Source organism: Polyodon spathula, chromosome 1 (assembly GCF_017654505.1).
Source record: "Polyodon spathula isolate WHYD16114869_AA chromosome 1, ASM1765450v1, whole genome shotgun sequence".
Taxonomy (NCBI): Eukaryota; Metazoa; Chordata; class Actinopteri; order Acipenseriformes; family Polyodontidae; genus Polyodon; species Polyodon spathula.
Genome location: NC_054534.1, coordinates 29,267,732 through 29,285,249, shown reverse-complemented (window position 1 = coordinate 29,285,249; position 17,518 = coordinate 29,267,732). Strand labels below are relative to the sequence as shown.

Genomic DNA, 17,518 nt, shown 5'->3' with positions numbered 1-17,518 from the left:
GTATGTTCATTCTATGTTATGTAAAAAATATGACACAATACAATATCAACAAACAAGCAAGAACATATAATCACCCAATAATTTAGTCAGAAGTTCACAGATACAGATATTACTAAAGTGTATGTTATTAGAGCATACACATAGCCATGTGTAAAGCATTGAAACAGACTGGCTGAAATGTTTGTTTCAGAAGAATACATTTGTGTCTCAATACACTGCATTTACATGTTGTTTTTGTTTTGTGTATCCCAAATTGTTGCTTGTTGCTAGATGTTTGTGACTTCCAACTATGTCACAGTAGCCTGCAATTTTTCATTCAGTATTTTTACAGCCCCAGATGAGGTCTCTCCTCTTGATGATGAGCCTGTTCTTTTATCTGAGGCCTCTGGCTTTGTCTTGTTGTTCATAGTTTCTATAAAAAGCACAAGAAGAAAACACCTCAGCATGCACAGTTGTATGGAGACATCCTTTCAAAATACCCTGCTCAGATACTCATCCACATACATACATCCAGACAAACACCAACAAAGAAAATGCATATTTCATATACAGTACAGCTGCATTAACATTTTGTGAAAGGGTGGACCAAGTGGTAACAGTCAGGCAAACAAAGTAATGTATTATTTAGTTATTTCATTTATATAGAGCCTTTCATACGGGAGTATCACAAGGCGCTGTACATAAATACAATAAAATACAAATAATAATAATAATAATAATAATAATAATCATTAAAAGCTAGCAATTATGTTGCATTAAAACCACTAAGATAAAAACGCCATTTAAAGTTTTTTTTTTTAAGTTTAGACTTAAAAATACCCACAGACCCAGCTCTAAAAGAAAAATCCCTCCCTCTGTCCCGTATTGATTTTATTGACCCTGGGAACAACGAGCAGCCCCACTTCCTGTGATCTAAGGTTGTGATTTGGGAGACAAGCGGTTAGTAGCTCCTGCAAATAGTTAGGTGCTGCTCCATTCAAGGCTTTATAGGTCAATAATAAAATCAATTCTGTATTGTACAGGGAGCCAGTGCAAGGAGGCTAAAACAGGGGTGATATGCTCATTTTTTTTGGTTTTAGTCAAAATTCTAGCAGCGGTATTCTGAACAAGCTGTAGGCGGGACATCGCGCGTTTTGGGATGCCAGAGAGGAGTGCCTTCCAGTAATCAATTCTAGATGAAACAAAGTCATGTGTTAGCCTCTCGGCGTCAGATAAGGAGATAATAGGTCTCAGTCTGGCTATGTTTCTCAAGTGATAGAAGGATACTTTAGAAACTACCCTAATATGAGACTCAAATGATAAATCAGGATCAAAGAGAACCCCCAAATTTTTTATTTCAGTTTTAGGATTTGATAAAAGACTACTAGGGTCAAACTCATGCAATCTTGCATTTTTTGTTGGTTACGGGAGCCACAAACATAACCTCTGTTTTAGCTGAATTCAACAATCAGAAGTTTTGAGTCATCCAGCACTTGATATCAGCAAGGCAAGCAGCAAATAACACCCGACAGAAGTATCACCAGGTTTTAAAGACAAATACAGCTGGGTGTCATCTGCATAGCAGTGGAAGTTCACACCATGTTTCCTAACCATATCACCCAATGGTAACATATATAATGAAAATAGCAATGGACCCAGAATAGAACCTTGTGGAACACCGCAATCAACTTCTGTCAATGCTGATTTTTCCTCCCCAACACAGACAAATTGATACCTATCAAATAGGTAAGATTGAAACCAGGATAAGACGAGGCCAGACAGTCCCACTAAGTATATGAGCCGATTTAATAAGATGGAGTGGTCTACGATGTCAAAAGCAGCATTTAGATCAAGAAGAATTAGAACTGATGGAAAGCCCAAGTCAGAGCTTATCAGTAGGTGATTTAAAACTTTGACAAGGGCTGTCTCTGTACTATGTGTAGCACAAAATCTGGACTGAAATTTCTCAGATACACCACAAAGAGTTAAAAAACGTTGTATTTGAAATGCAACAACCCTTTCTAAAACCTTATCTAAGAATGGAAGATTGGAGATGGGCCTGTAGTTTCTTTCTCAAGCGTTGGCTTTACTATATCTACCTTAAGTGCTGAGGGAACAATACTGGATGAAAGAGAACTATTTATAATTTTTAAAACGTGGGTAATAATAACTCCAAAAGTGTTTTTTAATAATTCTGTAGGATTGGGGTCAAGAGAACATGCCATAGTTCTCTTGTGCTGAATCAAAGCTGTCAGCTCTTGAAGGGTAATCAATGAAAATACCTCCATAGTAGCCTTAGAGGCACTAATAGGTAATACTGTGCAACGAGCCTCCTTAATAGAATATGTTTGTGGAATCTGATTCTAATGTATAGTATTTTATTTTTAAAGTGATTTAAGAAGTCATTACAGCTAGGAATAAAACCAATATCAAGGGTGGAACTATTTGGAGAAGGATTCATTAATTTATCAATTGTAGCAAAAAGAAATCTAGGATTATTTTTATTAGTTTCAATGAAGTTAGAGTAATATGTTGATCTTGCCAATGCCAGAGCCTTCCTATATTTAGCCAGGTGGTCCTTCCATATAGTGTAGTGAACATGCAGTTTCGTTACCCGCTATCTTTCTAATTTCTGACCCTCATATTTCAATTTGTGAGTAGCATCATTAACCACGGTGAGCTTTTTTTAAAAAACACCCTCTGAATTTTGACTGGCGCTACAACATCTAAGATACCAGTCACTGAGGTGTTGTAGGTATTCACCATCTCATCTACAGATAAGCCCCCTGGGACTGATAATAAACTCAGTATATCAGAAAATTTACCAGCAATTAAGGAATTAATATCCCGAGATGTAAGTGTACGTTCCATGGATTTTGTAGTTACTGGTATGCTAACCTCAAAAAGAATAGCAAGATGGTCAGAAAAGGTGAGATCTGTAGTTAATGCATCTTTAACAATGAAACCATGAGAGATTACCAGGTCTAGAGTGTGTGTGGGACCTTCTACATGGTGGATATAATCTAATGAATCCAGTAGCCTCATAAATTCCACAGAATAGGTTACAATCACCCATTAGAAGAATGATATCATAATGGACTGTCAATGAAGACAGTAAGTCACTAGATTCAGCTAAAAATAACGGGTTTGATTTAGGTGGTCGATAGATAATTACAATATGAACAGGTAATGTAATAAGGTAAGGTAATAATAAGGTGGGGAAGCCTCAATCAGTAAGACATTGTCATTAGGTCCAAGACAAGTTTCACTTAATGATAAAATATCAATGCCATAATTCTGAATAAAATCACTAATTAACTCAGCCTTATTAAACAGAGACCTGACATTAAATAAGCATAAACGTAGATCAGTCCCGTCTAGTGCAAATGATTGAGCAGGGATAGTAGGAATCTGAGTAAAACTACTGTAACACACACCTCTATGATCACTCACTGGGAAGCGGGGTTGGCAGGAAGATATAACCTCAATCTTGCATATCTCTTTAGGTCCTCCCCTATTTTACTGCAGGGATAGTGAATTGTAACCAGATCCCTGCCGAATTACACAAAATATAAATGCTCTAAAGAAAGTGACTATGTAAAACAAAGACATGTATTAAAAACAAATCTTAAAAAAAGAGGATACAAAGAAAGAATTATAGAGACAGAGTTAAGAAAAGTGGATAAACTAAAAAGAGATGATCTACTATATTATAAAAATAGAGATAAAAAGGTCAAGAGAGTCCCATTAGTAATGACGTACTCTAAACTTTTGCTCAATATTTCTAAGATAGTTTGGAAACACTTGCGTATTCTACATAATTCAGAAAAATTGAAAAAAGTGTTTCTTAAGGCCCCAGTTATTTAGGTGATATTCTAGTTCACAGTAAACATAAAATAATAATTGACAGAATAGGTTCTACAAATACTTGCACTAGTACATGTAAAGTTTGTAAATACATAGACAAAAGTAGAAATATAATTAAACATAAGAACACCACATATCCACTAAAAACTAATACCTACTGTAAAAATAGCAATGTTGTTTATGGAATAGAATGTGAAAAATGTGATGAAATAAAATATGTTGGACAGACTGGAACAACTTTATATAAAAGAATTCAGAACAACCTTTCATTAATTAGAAATAAAAAAATTAATGAACCAATAGTACAGCACTTCACCAGTCAAGGACATGACATAAATGATATAAAGTTTGTAGTATTAGAACAAGTAAAATTAGATAATGCGACATATAGAAGAATAAAAGAAAGTAAATGGATAAATAGACTGAACACAATTATGCCAGCGGGACTCAACAGAAAAGAATGAACTAATTAATTCCAATAAATATATATAAAAGTTAAAAATAATTAAATAAACAAAATTAATTCAAAAGTTGTGCATGCTGATACGCTGGGGAGACCATATCAAGGCTGATCCTCAGAGCCAGCATTGCATGATAATATAAATATAAGTTTATATAAAATAATGTTAATTAGAATTAATATAGATTTAAAGATATAAGTAAAAGTGATGTCACATATAGAACACCATTACATCATGTAAGAATAAATCATGGATTTGAATATAAACAATAACAAGTAGTTGTCATGCCGTCAAACACCTATAAATACCTCCAATGTTTTGATTCAAACACAGGCTCCCTTGAGAAAGATATGTACAACATATCGAAACGTTGGGCAGCTGGCTCTTTGAGCTAATATATATATATATATATATATATATATATATATATATATATATATATATATATATATATATATAATATACACATTAAAATGGGTCATACCAGGTATGCTGTCCATATCAAAGTTGAGATTGTAAATTATGGGTTTGAGACTTTTACTAAATCTCAAAATAAGACATTATGGGGGGAAATTCACAAAGCCATTTACTCTAAAGTGTCAAAGGAAGGGTATATATTCAAAACTGCTTGCCCAAATTTTATTCAAACATAAATAATTAAAAATAAAAATCAACTTTTCCTAAACATTTGCTGCAATTATATATTTTTTTCATATTACAGACTCCTGTTTGGCTGAGTGTCTTCATGGGTAAACTTTAGGTGACATAATTGTCAATTGAGCCAGTGCTGTGGCCCTCCCAAACTCCTTTACCTAAAAGAAATCCCCTGATAAAAGTGCAAAGCAGTACAACACAGAAGCATAAAAGCAAAATATAGTAATGCTTATTAAAAGGCACAGTGCAGGACAAGCATGTCAAGTCACAGAAAAGTATGGTAAGGCATTATGGTAATATCCATGTTTAACCATGACAAAGCATGAGAAACACACAGTATAGACAAAGAAAACGTGTAACTGTAAAATGTGCAAAAGAACCACAGTGAGCTTTTTATATGTTTGTATGGAGTTTTAAAGTAAACATATTCTCTGCAGCACTTTCTACTAACCTCTTGTAGAAGCATTCTCAAGATTGTGTAGCTTCAGCCCAGAATCTAATCTTTGAGGCTTGGTGTAGAGAAACAGATAACAGAGCACACACACACTGATGAGGAACGCCAGAAGAACAAGGGCAGCGATTCCCAGTCCAATCAGTGCGCCTATACTGAACAAAAAAATAAGAAGAGTGAATCCAAGGTCCATGGAAACCATACAATACATACTCCACATATCAGTATTTTTTAAATAGATTTTCTCAAGCATATCTTCTTGGAAATAGTGAATCTGATACAACCCAATTACAGTTTTATACAATCATCTTGCTAAGTCCTGCAACTGACTATGAACTACAGTATTTAAATTCTCATAGCATATGGTGCCCATAATCTAGTAGAGGTACTGGGAATATTAGCACCACACCTCCCCACTTAGCAACACTAACACACACACACACACACACACACACACACACACACACACACACACATATATATATATATATATATATATATATATATATATATATATATATATATATATATATATATATATATATTGCACCACGTTTTTTTTTCTACATAGCTGAAGAAGGGCTTTAAAACAACCTGAAATAAGTTATTTTCAAACATTTAAACTTTTTAATACACCTTCCAAAAAGTTTTTTTCTTTGCAGTACCTCATATATATATATATACACACACACACACACACACACACACACACACACACACACACACACACACACACACACACTGAACAAAAATATAAACGCAACGTGAAAATTGTTGGTCCCATGTTTCTTGAGCTGAAATAAAAGATCCCAGAAATTTTCCATTCGCACAAAAAGCTTATTTCTCTCAAATTTTTTGCACAAATTTGTTTAAGTCCCTGTTAGTGAGCATTTCTCCTTTGCCAAGATAATCCATCCACCTGACAGGTGTGGAATATCAAGAAACTGATTAAACAGCATGATTGTGCAGGACAATAAAAGGCCACTCTAAAATGTGCAGTTTTGTCACACAACACAATGCCACAGATGTCTCAAGTTTTGAGGGAGCCTGCAATTGGCATGCTGACTGCAGGAATGTCCACCAGAGCTGTTGCCAGAGAATTGAATGTTCATTTCTCTACCATAAGCCTCCTCCAACGTCGTTTTAGAGAATTTGGCAGTACGTCCAACCGGCCTCACAACCGCAGACCACGTGTAACCACGCCAGCCCAGGACCTCCACATCTGGCTTCTTCACCTGTGGGATCGTCTGGCACCAGCCACTCAGACAGCTGATGAAACTGTGGGTTTGCACAACCGAAGAATTTCTGCACAGACAGTCAGAAACCATCTCAGTGAAGCTCATCTGCGTGCTCGTTGTCCTCACCAGGGTCTTGACCTGACTGCAGTTCGGCGTCGTAACCGACTTCAGTGGGCAAATGCTCACTTTCGATGGCCACTGGCATGCTGGAGAAATGTGCTCTTCACGGATGAATCCCAGTTTCAACTGTACCGGGGAGATGGCAGACAGTGTGTATGTCGTCGTGTAGGTGAGCGGTTTGCTGATGTCAATGTTGTGAACAGAGTGCCCCATGGTGGCGGTGGGGTTATGGTATGGGCAGGCATAAGCTACGGACAAAAACCACAATTGCATTTTATCGATGGCAATTTGAATGCACAGAGATACCGTGACGAGATCCTGAGGCCCATTGTCGTGCCATTCATCCACCGCCATCACCTCATGTTTCAGCATGATAATGCACGGCCCCATGTCGCAAGGATCTGTACACAATTCCTGGAAGCTGAAAATGTCCCAGTTCTTCCATGGCCTGCATAATCAGCAGACATGTCACCCATTGAGCATGTTTGGGATGCTCTGGATCGACGTGTACGACAGCGTGTTCCAGTTCCCGCCAATATCCAGCAACGTCGCACAGCCATTGAAGAGGAGTGGGACAATATTCCACAGAGCACAATCAATAGCCTGATCAACTCTATACGAAGGAGATGTGTCGCGCTGCATGAGGCAAATGGTGGTCACACCAGATATTGACTGGTTTTCTGATCCACGCCCCTACCTCTTTTTTTTAAGGTATCTGTGACCAACAAATGCATATCTGTATTCCCAGTCATGTGAAATCCATAGATTAGGGCCTAATGAATTTATTTCAATTGACTGATTTCCTTATATGAACTCTAACTCAGTAAAATCTTTGAATTTTTGCATGTTGCGTTTATATTTTTTTCAGTGTGTGTGTGTACTGTATATATATATATACAGTGCCTATAGAAAATCTACAACCCCTTGAACTTTTTTCACATTTTGTTGTGTCAGTACCTCAGAGTTTCATACATTTAAATGAGGATTTTTTTCCACTTTTCCATACACCATACTCCACACTGTTAAGGGGAAAAATGTTTTATTGAGAAATATATATATATATATATATATATATATATATATATATATATATATATATATATATATATATATATATATATATATTAAAAATACAAAACTGAAAGATCAGAATTGGATGAGTCTCCACCCCCCTGAGTTAATACTTGGTGGAAGCACCTTTTGCAGCAATTACAGCTGTAAGTCTGTTGGGATAGGTCTCTACCAACTTTGCACACCTAGATTTAGCAATATTTAACCATTCTTCTTTACAAAACTGTTCAAGCTCTGTCAAGTTCCTTGGGGAGTGTTGCTGGACAGCAATCTTCAAATTATGCCACAGATTTTCGATTGGATTTAGGTCAGGGCTCTGACAGGGCCACTGAAGGACATTTACCTTTTTGTTTCTTAGCCACTCCAGTGTAGCTTTGGCTGTGTGTTTTGAGTCATTGTCATGCTGAACGGTGAACTTCCATCCCAGTTTCAGCTTTCTTGCAGAAGGCAGCAGGTTTTCCTCAAGGACTTCTCTGTACTTTGCTCCATTCATTTTCCCTTCTATCCTGACAAGTGCCCCAGTCCCTGCCAATGAGAAACATCCCCATAACATGATGCTGCCACCACCATGCTTCACAGTAGGGATGGTGTTCTTTGGGTAATGCGCTGTGTTGGGTTTGCTCCAAACATAACGCTTTGCATTTAGGCCAAAAAGTTCCATTTTAGTTTTGTCACACCACCAGACTTTTTGCCACATGGCTACAGAATCTCCTGAGTGTTTTTTTGCATCCTTCAAACAGGATTCAAGGTGGGCTTTCTTGAGTAATGGCTTCCTTCTTGCCACCTTACCATACAGGTCAGATTTGTGGAGTGCTTCGGATATTGTTGTCACATGCACACTTTGACCAGTCTTGCCATTGGCCTCTTGGTAGCCTCTCTGATCAGTCTCCTTCTTGCTCGGTGATCCAGTTTGGAGGGACAGCCTGATCAAGGCAGGGTCTTGGTGATGCCATACACCTTCCACTTCTTAATAATCGTCTTGACCATACTCCAAGGGATATTCAAGGCCTTTGGTATATTTTTATATAAAATGAGAAATGACCGCAAAGTTGCACAAGAAGTTTAGAAGACCCAATGTATTGCATATCACAGATATTTGTATACTATTTTCTTAAAGGTTGAAATATGTGATCAATTGCATTAAAAAGGATGTAAAAGACTGGAAAATATGACAAATGCAATTAAGACCAAAAACAACATAACGTACTGGATCTGAATGGGTGTGTCCCTGTTTTCTTAATGGAAGTTGTTTAGGCATTCTCGAGAAAGCACCGTGTGCGGCATGCCATGTTTTAATGTATACCTCAAAATAAAACAACACAATCTAATTTTAATGTTTTTCAGGTACTAGTTGTTCTTTAACACAGCATGAAATGTTTACAGAGATAAAAACAGAACCAATGAAATACAGGTTCTTTAGGTCACACAACCAATAGTAGAACATTAACATGCCAATGAGGTATAGGTCCTGATTGGCAGGGGGCGTGCCCGGGGCACCTGCACAGCGCTGGTGTTCAAGGCTACTGCCCAGCAATAGCCATGCAGATGTGCACTGAGCAAAAGCTTGCTATGTTTACACTGAGGAGGAGAGCTTCCGCTCCGCAGGATAACGTAAAGGCACTGCCCAGCCAGGACTGTCAGGAAGACCGGGGAGGCCAGGACTTTGATTAGGGGATTTGATCCCAAACTAAGTATATAGAGGATTTCATCACGTCTCTTTTAGTGAGGTTAGCAGTCACCTTGCCTGGCAAATTTTTATTTTTAGCTTTTTATTTTTTATTAAATTTGACTCTACCATTGCTGGTATCCTAGTGGTAGCACCTGTCAACGTCTCTTGGTAGCCTCTCTGATCAGTCTCCTTCTTGCTCGGTCATCCAGTTTGGAGGGACGGCCTGATCTAGGCAGGATCTTAGTGGTGCCACACACCTTCCACTTCTTAATAATCGTTTTGACCGTGCTCCAAGGGATATTCAAAGGCTTTTATATTTTTTATACCTATCCCCTGATCTGTGCCTTTCAACAACTTTGTCCCGGGGTTCTTTTGAAAGCGCCTTGGTGGTCATGGTTGAATCTTTGCTTTGAAATGCACTACCCAGCAGAGGGAACTGCTGACTTTATCAAAGTAAATACAGTATAATCGTAAATCTCGAAAAACTACTCACTTCTAAATCTTTTGTAGTCATTTTTGTATTACTTTAGTATAAATACATGTTAATTTGGATTCATATGTTGTTTTTTTCTGACTTTATGTGTACGAAAAGACACACATTTGCCCGTTTTCCCATTGGAAATAGTGATATTTTGAAATATCACTGTCCTGGTCACAAAAGCAAAGTTTGTGGGGAATAATAGCCACTTTCTATAATTTTGAGGCATAAGCAATTAGGAAATAACACTTACTACCCAGGAACAAAAATTGTGTTACATAGTGATAATCAGTCTTCAGTGTATAAAACAGAACTTTTAATCTATATGTATTCTTTAAACAATGAAAGACCTAAAATAAGTAACAGCAGTCTGAGTACCTGTTAAGTTGCTGTATGAAGATGGCAGAAGCCAACATGTTATTTATTTTTAATATTGTTTCTTAATTCAGTGTGACTAGTGACTTCTAATGAGAACCAGCTATTAACTGTGACTGGTTTGCATCTTGTGGGATCCACATACAGCTAAGATATTATTGTTGCCTTCTGTTTTCAAATCCTTGCATTGTAATCTTTAATATGTATTCATCAGAGACATAGATATTGTTTATTGATAGGCTGGTTAGTGAGTATGGCAGAAGCATTTTCATTACCACTGTTCTAAGACAAGCATGCAAATAACAATCACAAAGACTTATCTAGCCTTGTGTTACAGAGCTTTTAACCTCATCTCGTCTCCCTGTCCACAAAGGCAATGCATCACACAACTCTTCCCGTTATGCTAGACATTTTTAATTCTTGACAAATGTTGGTAATTTTTACTCTTGAAGTTGAAGACCACTAGGGTACATATATCTTAGATTCCATCGCAGGAATGGCAAGTTGCTGTCTTTATTTCTGTGATTCTTGCATAAAATGATTGAAAATGCTTTTATGTTAAACTTTACCACAGTAGATTTGCACAGTAGTTTAGCAGGTTAGTATGCATGTACCGTGTCATCTGTGATCCCTGGGCTTTATCATACTTGTACTCCGGTTTTACTATGCTCTACTACAGATATGTTTTTACTACAGTTTACCACAAGAAAAGGGTCCCTATAAAAATAAAAAAAGTCACCCACAAAATCCCCCATTTAGTTTAAAATGTGTGTCACAATAAGTGGCCATGATGATGGTGAATGATAATTACAGTATCAAATCAAACCATAAAGTGCTGCTTACCTGAGGCTCCACATGTATCCATGTTCATAGGGGAAATAATTGCCAGGTTCGTTGCAACAGTATTTGAAGTCCACAAACCCACAGCAATACACTTGGTCAGAGGTCTCCTCCAGCCTTGGGCAAGAAAACTTCTGCACAAACTTCCTGTCTGGTGTGTAGTAAGACACACAGGTCTCCATTTCATCTGCCATTTTCAGCAGACAGGGGTACACACTGGTTATGATGAAACTTGTAGAAGCCTTCTTTATCACCTTGAGTGACCAATTCTCAGAGTGTTTGTAGATCTTAGAGCAGCAGAGGCTTCTTAGTGTTGAAGCTGAGAACAGCCTTGTCTTAACTTCAAAAGCTCGATACAGTTCGCAAACAGGCTCTTTTCCAGCATCAGCATAAAACTAGGATATCTCTCTCTCTCTCTGTCTCTCTCTCTCTCTCGCTCTCGCTCTCGCTCTCTCTCTAGCAGCTTCTGTTCACACAATCTCTGAGGTTTTTGACTAGAGCAGGTAACTCCAGTGATATAAAGGAGGAGGGCTAAAGGGCTTGTCATCAGCGTTGGTCTGTGAGCAAGGATACTGTATTACATTTCTTTTAACTCTAAAGCAGAAATCCAAGGATAATCAATGTTACTTTTTTATTTTTAGTATTTCTTTCTGTCTTTCTTTTTTTAAGCTCTCAATAGAAATGACTGAAGGTTTCATTTACTTACAGACCGTGTGAATAGTTGTTGATTGATAAGGTGAAAGTATCGGGTCAGGGAAGCTATGAAGGAGGGAGCCAGTTTCAAAGGTAGGTGCATCTAAGGATGTGGTGTTCAGTTCAAGTAAATGGTGGCAAATGTGGGTCTGGCTGTAGATGATGCAGCATAGGTACATTAAGAAAAGCTAGATCTAGCATGGATGGCACTGATGGCATTTGTGGATAACCAGCTACAACACACATTTTAAAAGATGCACAGAGATGACACACTGTGACAGTTGTCAAAAGGCAAGGTACGTTACATGTACGGTACATTATCTGGAATCGTTAAATGCACTGTATTTATATATTGAGCTCATTCCTTTTTTTATTCTTTTTTAAATACCGTGAAAACCTATTAATATGATCACATTTTGTGATCCTTAACTTTTTAAACAAATCCCTTACAAAGATTCAGCATTTTACTATGGTGGTTATCATAGTTTACTGGAGTATTAAGTATCTCAGTTTCAGTAAAACTCCTCCTGTTTGGCATGCGATAGCCTCACTCAGTGCTGTATAGCTCTCCAGGTTATCGGGAGCAAGGTTCAGTAGAACTAGCTGTGCTCCCCTCAGCACCCCAGTTAGGCGGCTTGTGTTCTCATCTTCCCGTCCGCTTCGCCTCCACTTTCATCTGGCTTTGCCCCCTTCTGCTGCCATCCTCTACTTGGTCAGCAGTGGTGTGTCGGCTCCAGACGCGCCTTCCTCCATCTCCTTCTTGATGCTCCATCATTTTTTCTCCATTCTACTTCTATCATCTGTGTAGTGTACCAGCTGTTCAGAGTGAAGAAAGAATAGAGATGGCGAGAAGAGATGAGACGATGCAAGATAATTCAGGTCCAAACATCAATTCTTTTATTCATGACTTCAACAGGATTTTGAATTTACCAACTTCCCTTGATGAAAAGTACCTGCACCATTTAATGCACCATTCTATGCCTTAAAAAGCAGTGCTTTTTGGGCACAACTCTGGAACCACAGTACCCACATACACCATTCAAAGTGTTCTAGACTTAATATGTCACGCTGAGTGTGCACACAGCATTTGGGGTCAATTGGAAATTTGGTGCACAGTATTTGTTGTACATGTAGATAATGAATCTAGAAGTCACCTTTTAAGTGTTTCTCAGCCATGCAACCATGTAGAAACTTCATTTAAATGGCTGTAGTATCAGACAAATAGTGCCTAACAGTGTGCTGTGTTTATGGGATGATTCTTTTAAAGACTGATTTATAAGAAAAAAAAAGATTGAGCCACAGCAATGCAAAATGCTTTTTTCTCTGAAACAGTAAGTTGTAGAGACACCGTAACAACAGTTCCTATATCAGGTTGACAGTGTGAAATTATGCACCAAATTTGAGACCAATCCGTTGAGAAACGGTTTTTATTTAAAAAAAAAAAAAAAAAAGTTATTGCTTTTTTGTTGATTTACATGTAATCCTATGGGAATTTGTAACTTTGCGGTTTGGTGTCAAGTTCGTTTTTACCCTTTTTCTTCCACATGCCTGGTGCTTTCGTTTCAACTAGGCCATGGTTACATAGCCAGGGGTCTGACTGACAAAACAGCTTTCCTGAGTTTTAATTCGACACCTGCACTAAATAACAACAACAAAAAAAACGTACAAAGGAAAAAACGCTCCTATGCGTTTCAGTGGGAATTGTACTTAAATTAATATTTCAATAACCCCTGGTGCTTTCACCTTCTCCAAGGTATCACTTGATAGGTATGATTGCAGGCTACAAAACAGTATGATTCAGGTTTTAATTTGGTTTGAGAATTTAGCAAGTATGTTTAAAAAATCGAACTGCTACATTTCAACCCGTTAAAATCCACCTAAAAACACATCCAGTCACATCTCTTGAACCACAGCACCCACAACCACAATTCAAACTATTCTAGACTCAGGGGAGCAACCTGAATGTAAAAAGACAAAAAAAAAAAATCGATCACGTCACTGCCCCACTGAAGCTGTGACTGGTGCTAACGTTCCCGAGTTGATATTCCAGTGCTAATAGTGCGGTTGAACAAGGATCCTGTTTAAATCAATATACCTATAACTGAAGATCTTAAGCATTTCTACAGTAACCAGGTAATTATATTTCTTACCGTTCACAAATATATACAATACAGATAAAGCATACAGATACAGTAACGAATATTTAAAAGAATAACGCGTTTTTAACTTATCAAATGTCTGCTTACACGTGGGCAGCATAAAACATGCTAGGTTTTGGCTAGCCCTGTTGATAATCATGAAATTCAGTGGTGTAAACTGTATATAGTTGATGCCAAGAGTAACAAAGGATTATAAATAATAATAATAATAATAATAATAATAATAATAATAATAATAATAATAATAATAATAATAATAATAGGAAACGTGTTCTCAGTCTGAATACAATAATAAGATTCTATTGCGGCTGGGAGCTTAAGGGGACACTAAGTTCCCAGCCGCAACAGAATCTTATTATTGTATTCAGACTTTAACTTTATTTATTTAGCGCTTTTCTTACAGGTGCGCAAACCGCTTTACAGACAAAAAAGAAAAGGTTAATAGCATAATTTGTTTTTAAAATGTTATAGAGTCAGTATGTCATACTGCATACCTGTGTTTTAGGCCGTTTAAACCAAACGTCCAAAAGTAAGCTATTATTCGCTTACTCCCATTGAACTCAATGCAGAAGCGGCCACCTTTGAGATGTCTGGCCCTAATCTTTAATGAAAATCTTTACATGTTGAGTCAATGGGTGATATTTATAACATAATGTTTTTTTAAAATACATTTATAAATCTTTATTGATTCATTTTCTATTTACTTTTAGATTATTCAATCCTTTCATGAAAATGGTAACCCTGTAAATGTAATATTTATGAAGTGCCTGAAATATTAATTATCACTATTGTTCTAATATAAGGTTATTTAGTTATAGGTATGTCTGAGCTTAATTTAAAAAAGAAAAAAAAAGAAATACCCAACCAACTTTCATTATTTTTTTTACTCTCACTTGATTTACAGAACATGAAATCATTTAAGTGTCCCATTTGTGACAACAATTGTGCTGGCCTGCGCCAGCATCTCAGACAGACACACATGGTGGCCAACCGGGAAGAGTTTGCACTGATACTGTGATTTTTGTTTGTCTTTGATTTTTCCTCTTTTCTGTACTCTGTCTTCTTCATTCTCCTTACACAGGTGCGATGGTCCACTTGACTGCTCCGTGCCAGGCTGCAGCGCAACAGCGGTTGCCCGGTTGGACTGACACCTACTCTGTGTTTACGGGCTGGATGTGAGTGTGTGCTGCCTAAAATGATTTAAAAGGAGAACTGTATGCAACAATACAATGTCTTATCTCTATCAATTATACAACAACCTTGTTTCAGGCTGCAGGTCGGGACATAAATTTGAAGAGAGCTAAACGCAGCAGATGCCCCCGCCAACGCCACCTCCGACGCAGATGCCCCCACTAACACAGACACACCTGCTGACACCCTTACCTCCTGCAGGAGCATGCATCAGCAGGTCGAACACCTCATTAGATTGGTGAAGGTCCTGCAGGGCCAGCTCAAGTTGAAGCAGGGCCAGGAGCCAAAGTATCGGAAATGGAGCCGCCGCTCCCACCCTGAGGAGAACATCCCCAGCTTTGGTTAGTTCTTCACTCTCAACAGCTGGACTTTGTGTTATTACTGTTTTACAATTTTTACAGTGTTAAGTTCATTGTCCTTACCTACTAATTATTTTGTCAGGAAAGGTTTTGAGTCTCTACACAAGGCATAATCAGTAATCAGTATTATATATGTTTTGCTTATGAGAAACAGACAAAAAACAAGAATCGATTGCACCATTATGTTTATAAGTCATGCAAATTGCCTTTCTATTTCTTTTTCAGCTCTACTTCCCACTCCCCAAGGCCGTGCCGGGGGTCAAGACACGGGGAAGTAAGTAGTTAACTCTGCGGCAGAATAATCTGATAATATAAATGATATCAATGCCATAGTGGATTTAACAGTGTAGCAGAACATTCTAGTAACATCATTTATGTATTGTCTTATTTCAGAAACAGACGCGCCGCCTCTTCAGCTACCCCGATGAACTAAAAAAGAATGTAATTAATGCATTCTTTGGGATGTGGGATGGAGACATCACCATCTCAGTTGTAAGTTTAACTATGGGTTATGGGTTGAACTATGTGATGGCGCGGCATGATGCTAACATTACTAAGCTTGCATGTGCTCCCCACACACCAATTCCTTACCCATTCAACCATTAATGGACACTCACTAAACATTATGATATTTGCCTTTATGCTCACCTGTTCTTACCATTTCTCCTTTTCGCTCTTATCATCCATTTGTGTTCTTGAATTAGATCAGCAAGGTACTCCGGGAGAGGCCCTATCTGCTCCAGAAGTGCAAACACTTAAAAATGACCATCGATAACTTCCGCTACTTAGTTAAAATGTTACAACAGTAGGTATAATTTATATACATATATAATCCAAGGATTTACATTATGAAAATGTTCAACATGTTAAAGAAAGGAGGTCACTGATATGATACTTTTTCATTACAGGGAGATGGCCAGTGGAGGCACAGCACAATATTTTTTTTTTTTTTTTTTTATAGGTTTTGTAGTGTTTTGTGTGTTTTAATAGTGTTTTAATTAAAATAATTTATTGTTCGTTCAAGCAGCCTACTGAATTGATTGTTTTATTTTCTATTTTTGGCTAAAACAAATGGTGTTCCCCAAAAAAAAGGTTAGGACCTGTGTGTATAGTATTCCAATGTAAGTCTGAGGGGAAAAATAATATTTCAAAAATTAATAAAAATTCAACCCTAGGTCTTGGAGGTGTGAAAATAGGGGGACAGTATCTCTGGGCGGGGCCTTCCAGTGTGCCAAGTCCCAAGTGTCTGGCTATAACGGCTGGGGAGCAGCAGCAGGTCATAGTTCATGGAGCCAGAGCCCCCACAATTTGCACGCACTCTCCCCAGACAGTATCTAATATGCCAAATCCCAAGTGTCTGGCTGCAATGGCTGGGGCTCAGCAGCAGGTCAAATTACCTGTCCAGATCAGCACCGCTCAAAGAGGGCATTTGTTAGACTTTTTGTTAATAACTGGTTGTGGATGTGCAAGAAGTCTGAATCTTTTAACCTACTGTAAGGGGTCAGTATGTACATGCAGAAAAGATTTGCAGCTGATAAAAAGCTGACTTTGTTTTAGGCCATTTGATCGAAACGTCCAAAAGTAAGATATTATTCCCTTACTCCCTTTGAACTCAATGCAAACACGTCCAATTATGAGATGTTTGTCCCTAATCGTTCATGAAAATCTTTACATGTTGAGTCATTGGGTGAAATTTAATATTTCAAAAAAATAAGTAAAAATCAACCATAAGGCCTGGTAATCTGATAATAGGGGACACTATCTCTGGGTGGTGCTCCTCCAGTGTGCCTAATTCCAAGTGTCTGGCTATAACACCTGGGGAGCAGCAGAAGGTCATAGTTCATGGTAAATAAGGCCTGAGTTCAGAGGGGTCAAATGAGGTTTTTTGCTAATAACTGGGTGTGGATGACACA

General features: G+C 37.8%; 1 protein-coding gene across 1 annotated transcript; it reads right to left on the bottom strand.

The window, feature by feature from the left end:
* Positions 1-287: 287 nt before the first annotated feature.
* On the bottom strand, positions 288-11,397 carry LOC121318226 (protein shisa-like-2B). The gene is made up of 3 exons (XM_041254715.1): positions 11,207-11,397; positions 5,413-5,567; positions 288-412 (listed from the first exon to the last, which is right to left on the bottom strand). The coding sequence occupies exons 1-3, from the start codon at positions 11,395-11,397 to the stop codon at positions 288-290; spliced, it is 471 nt and encodes a 156-aa protein (XP_041110649.1).
* Between the last annotated feature and the right edge of the window lie 6,121 nt (positions 11,398-17,518).

What these genes read in the sequence shown, in the direction of transcription:
- LOC121318226 (XM_041254715.1), bottom strand. Translation starts at nt 11,397, where the DNA reads ATGGCAGATGAAATGGAGACCTGTGTGTCTTACTACACACCAGACAGG. An exon ending in GGATACATGTGGAGCCTCAG is followed by an intron (nt 5,568 to 11,206) that starts GTAAGCAGCACT and finishes TTTTTTGTTCAG; the next exon opens with TATAGGCGCACTGATTGGAC. An exon ending in TGAGAATGCTTCTACAAGAG is followed by an intron (nt 413 to 5,412) that starts GTTAGTAGAAAG and finishes TGCTTTTTATAG; the next exon opens with AAACTATGAACAACAAGACA.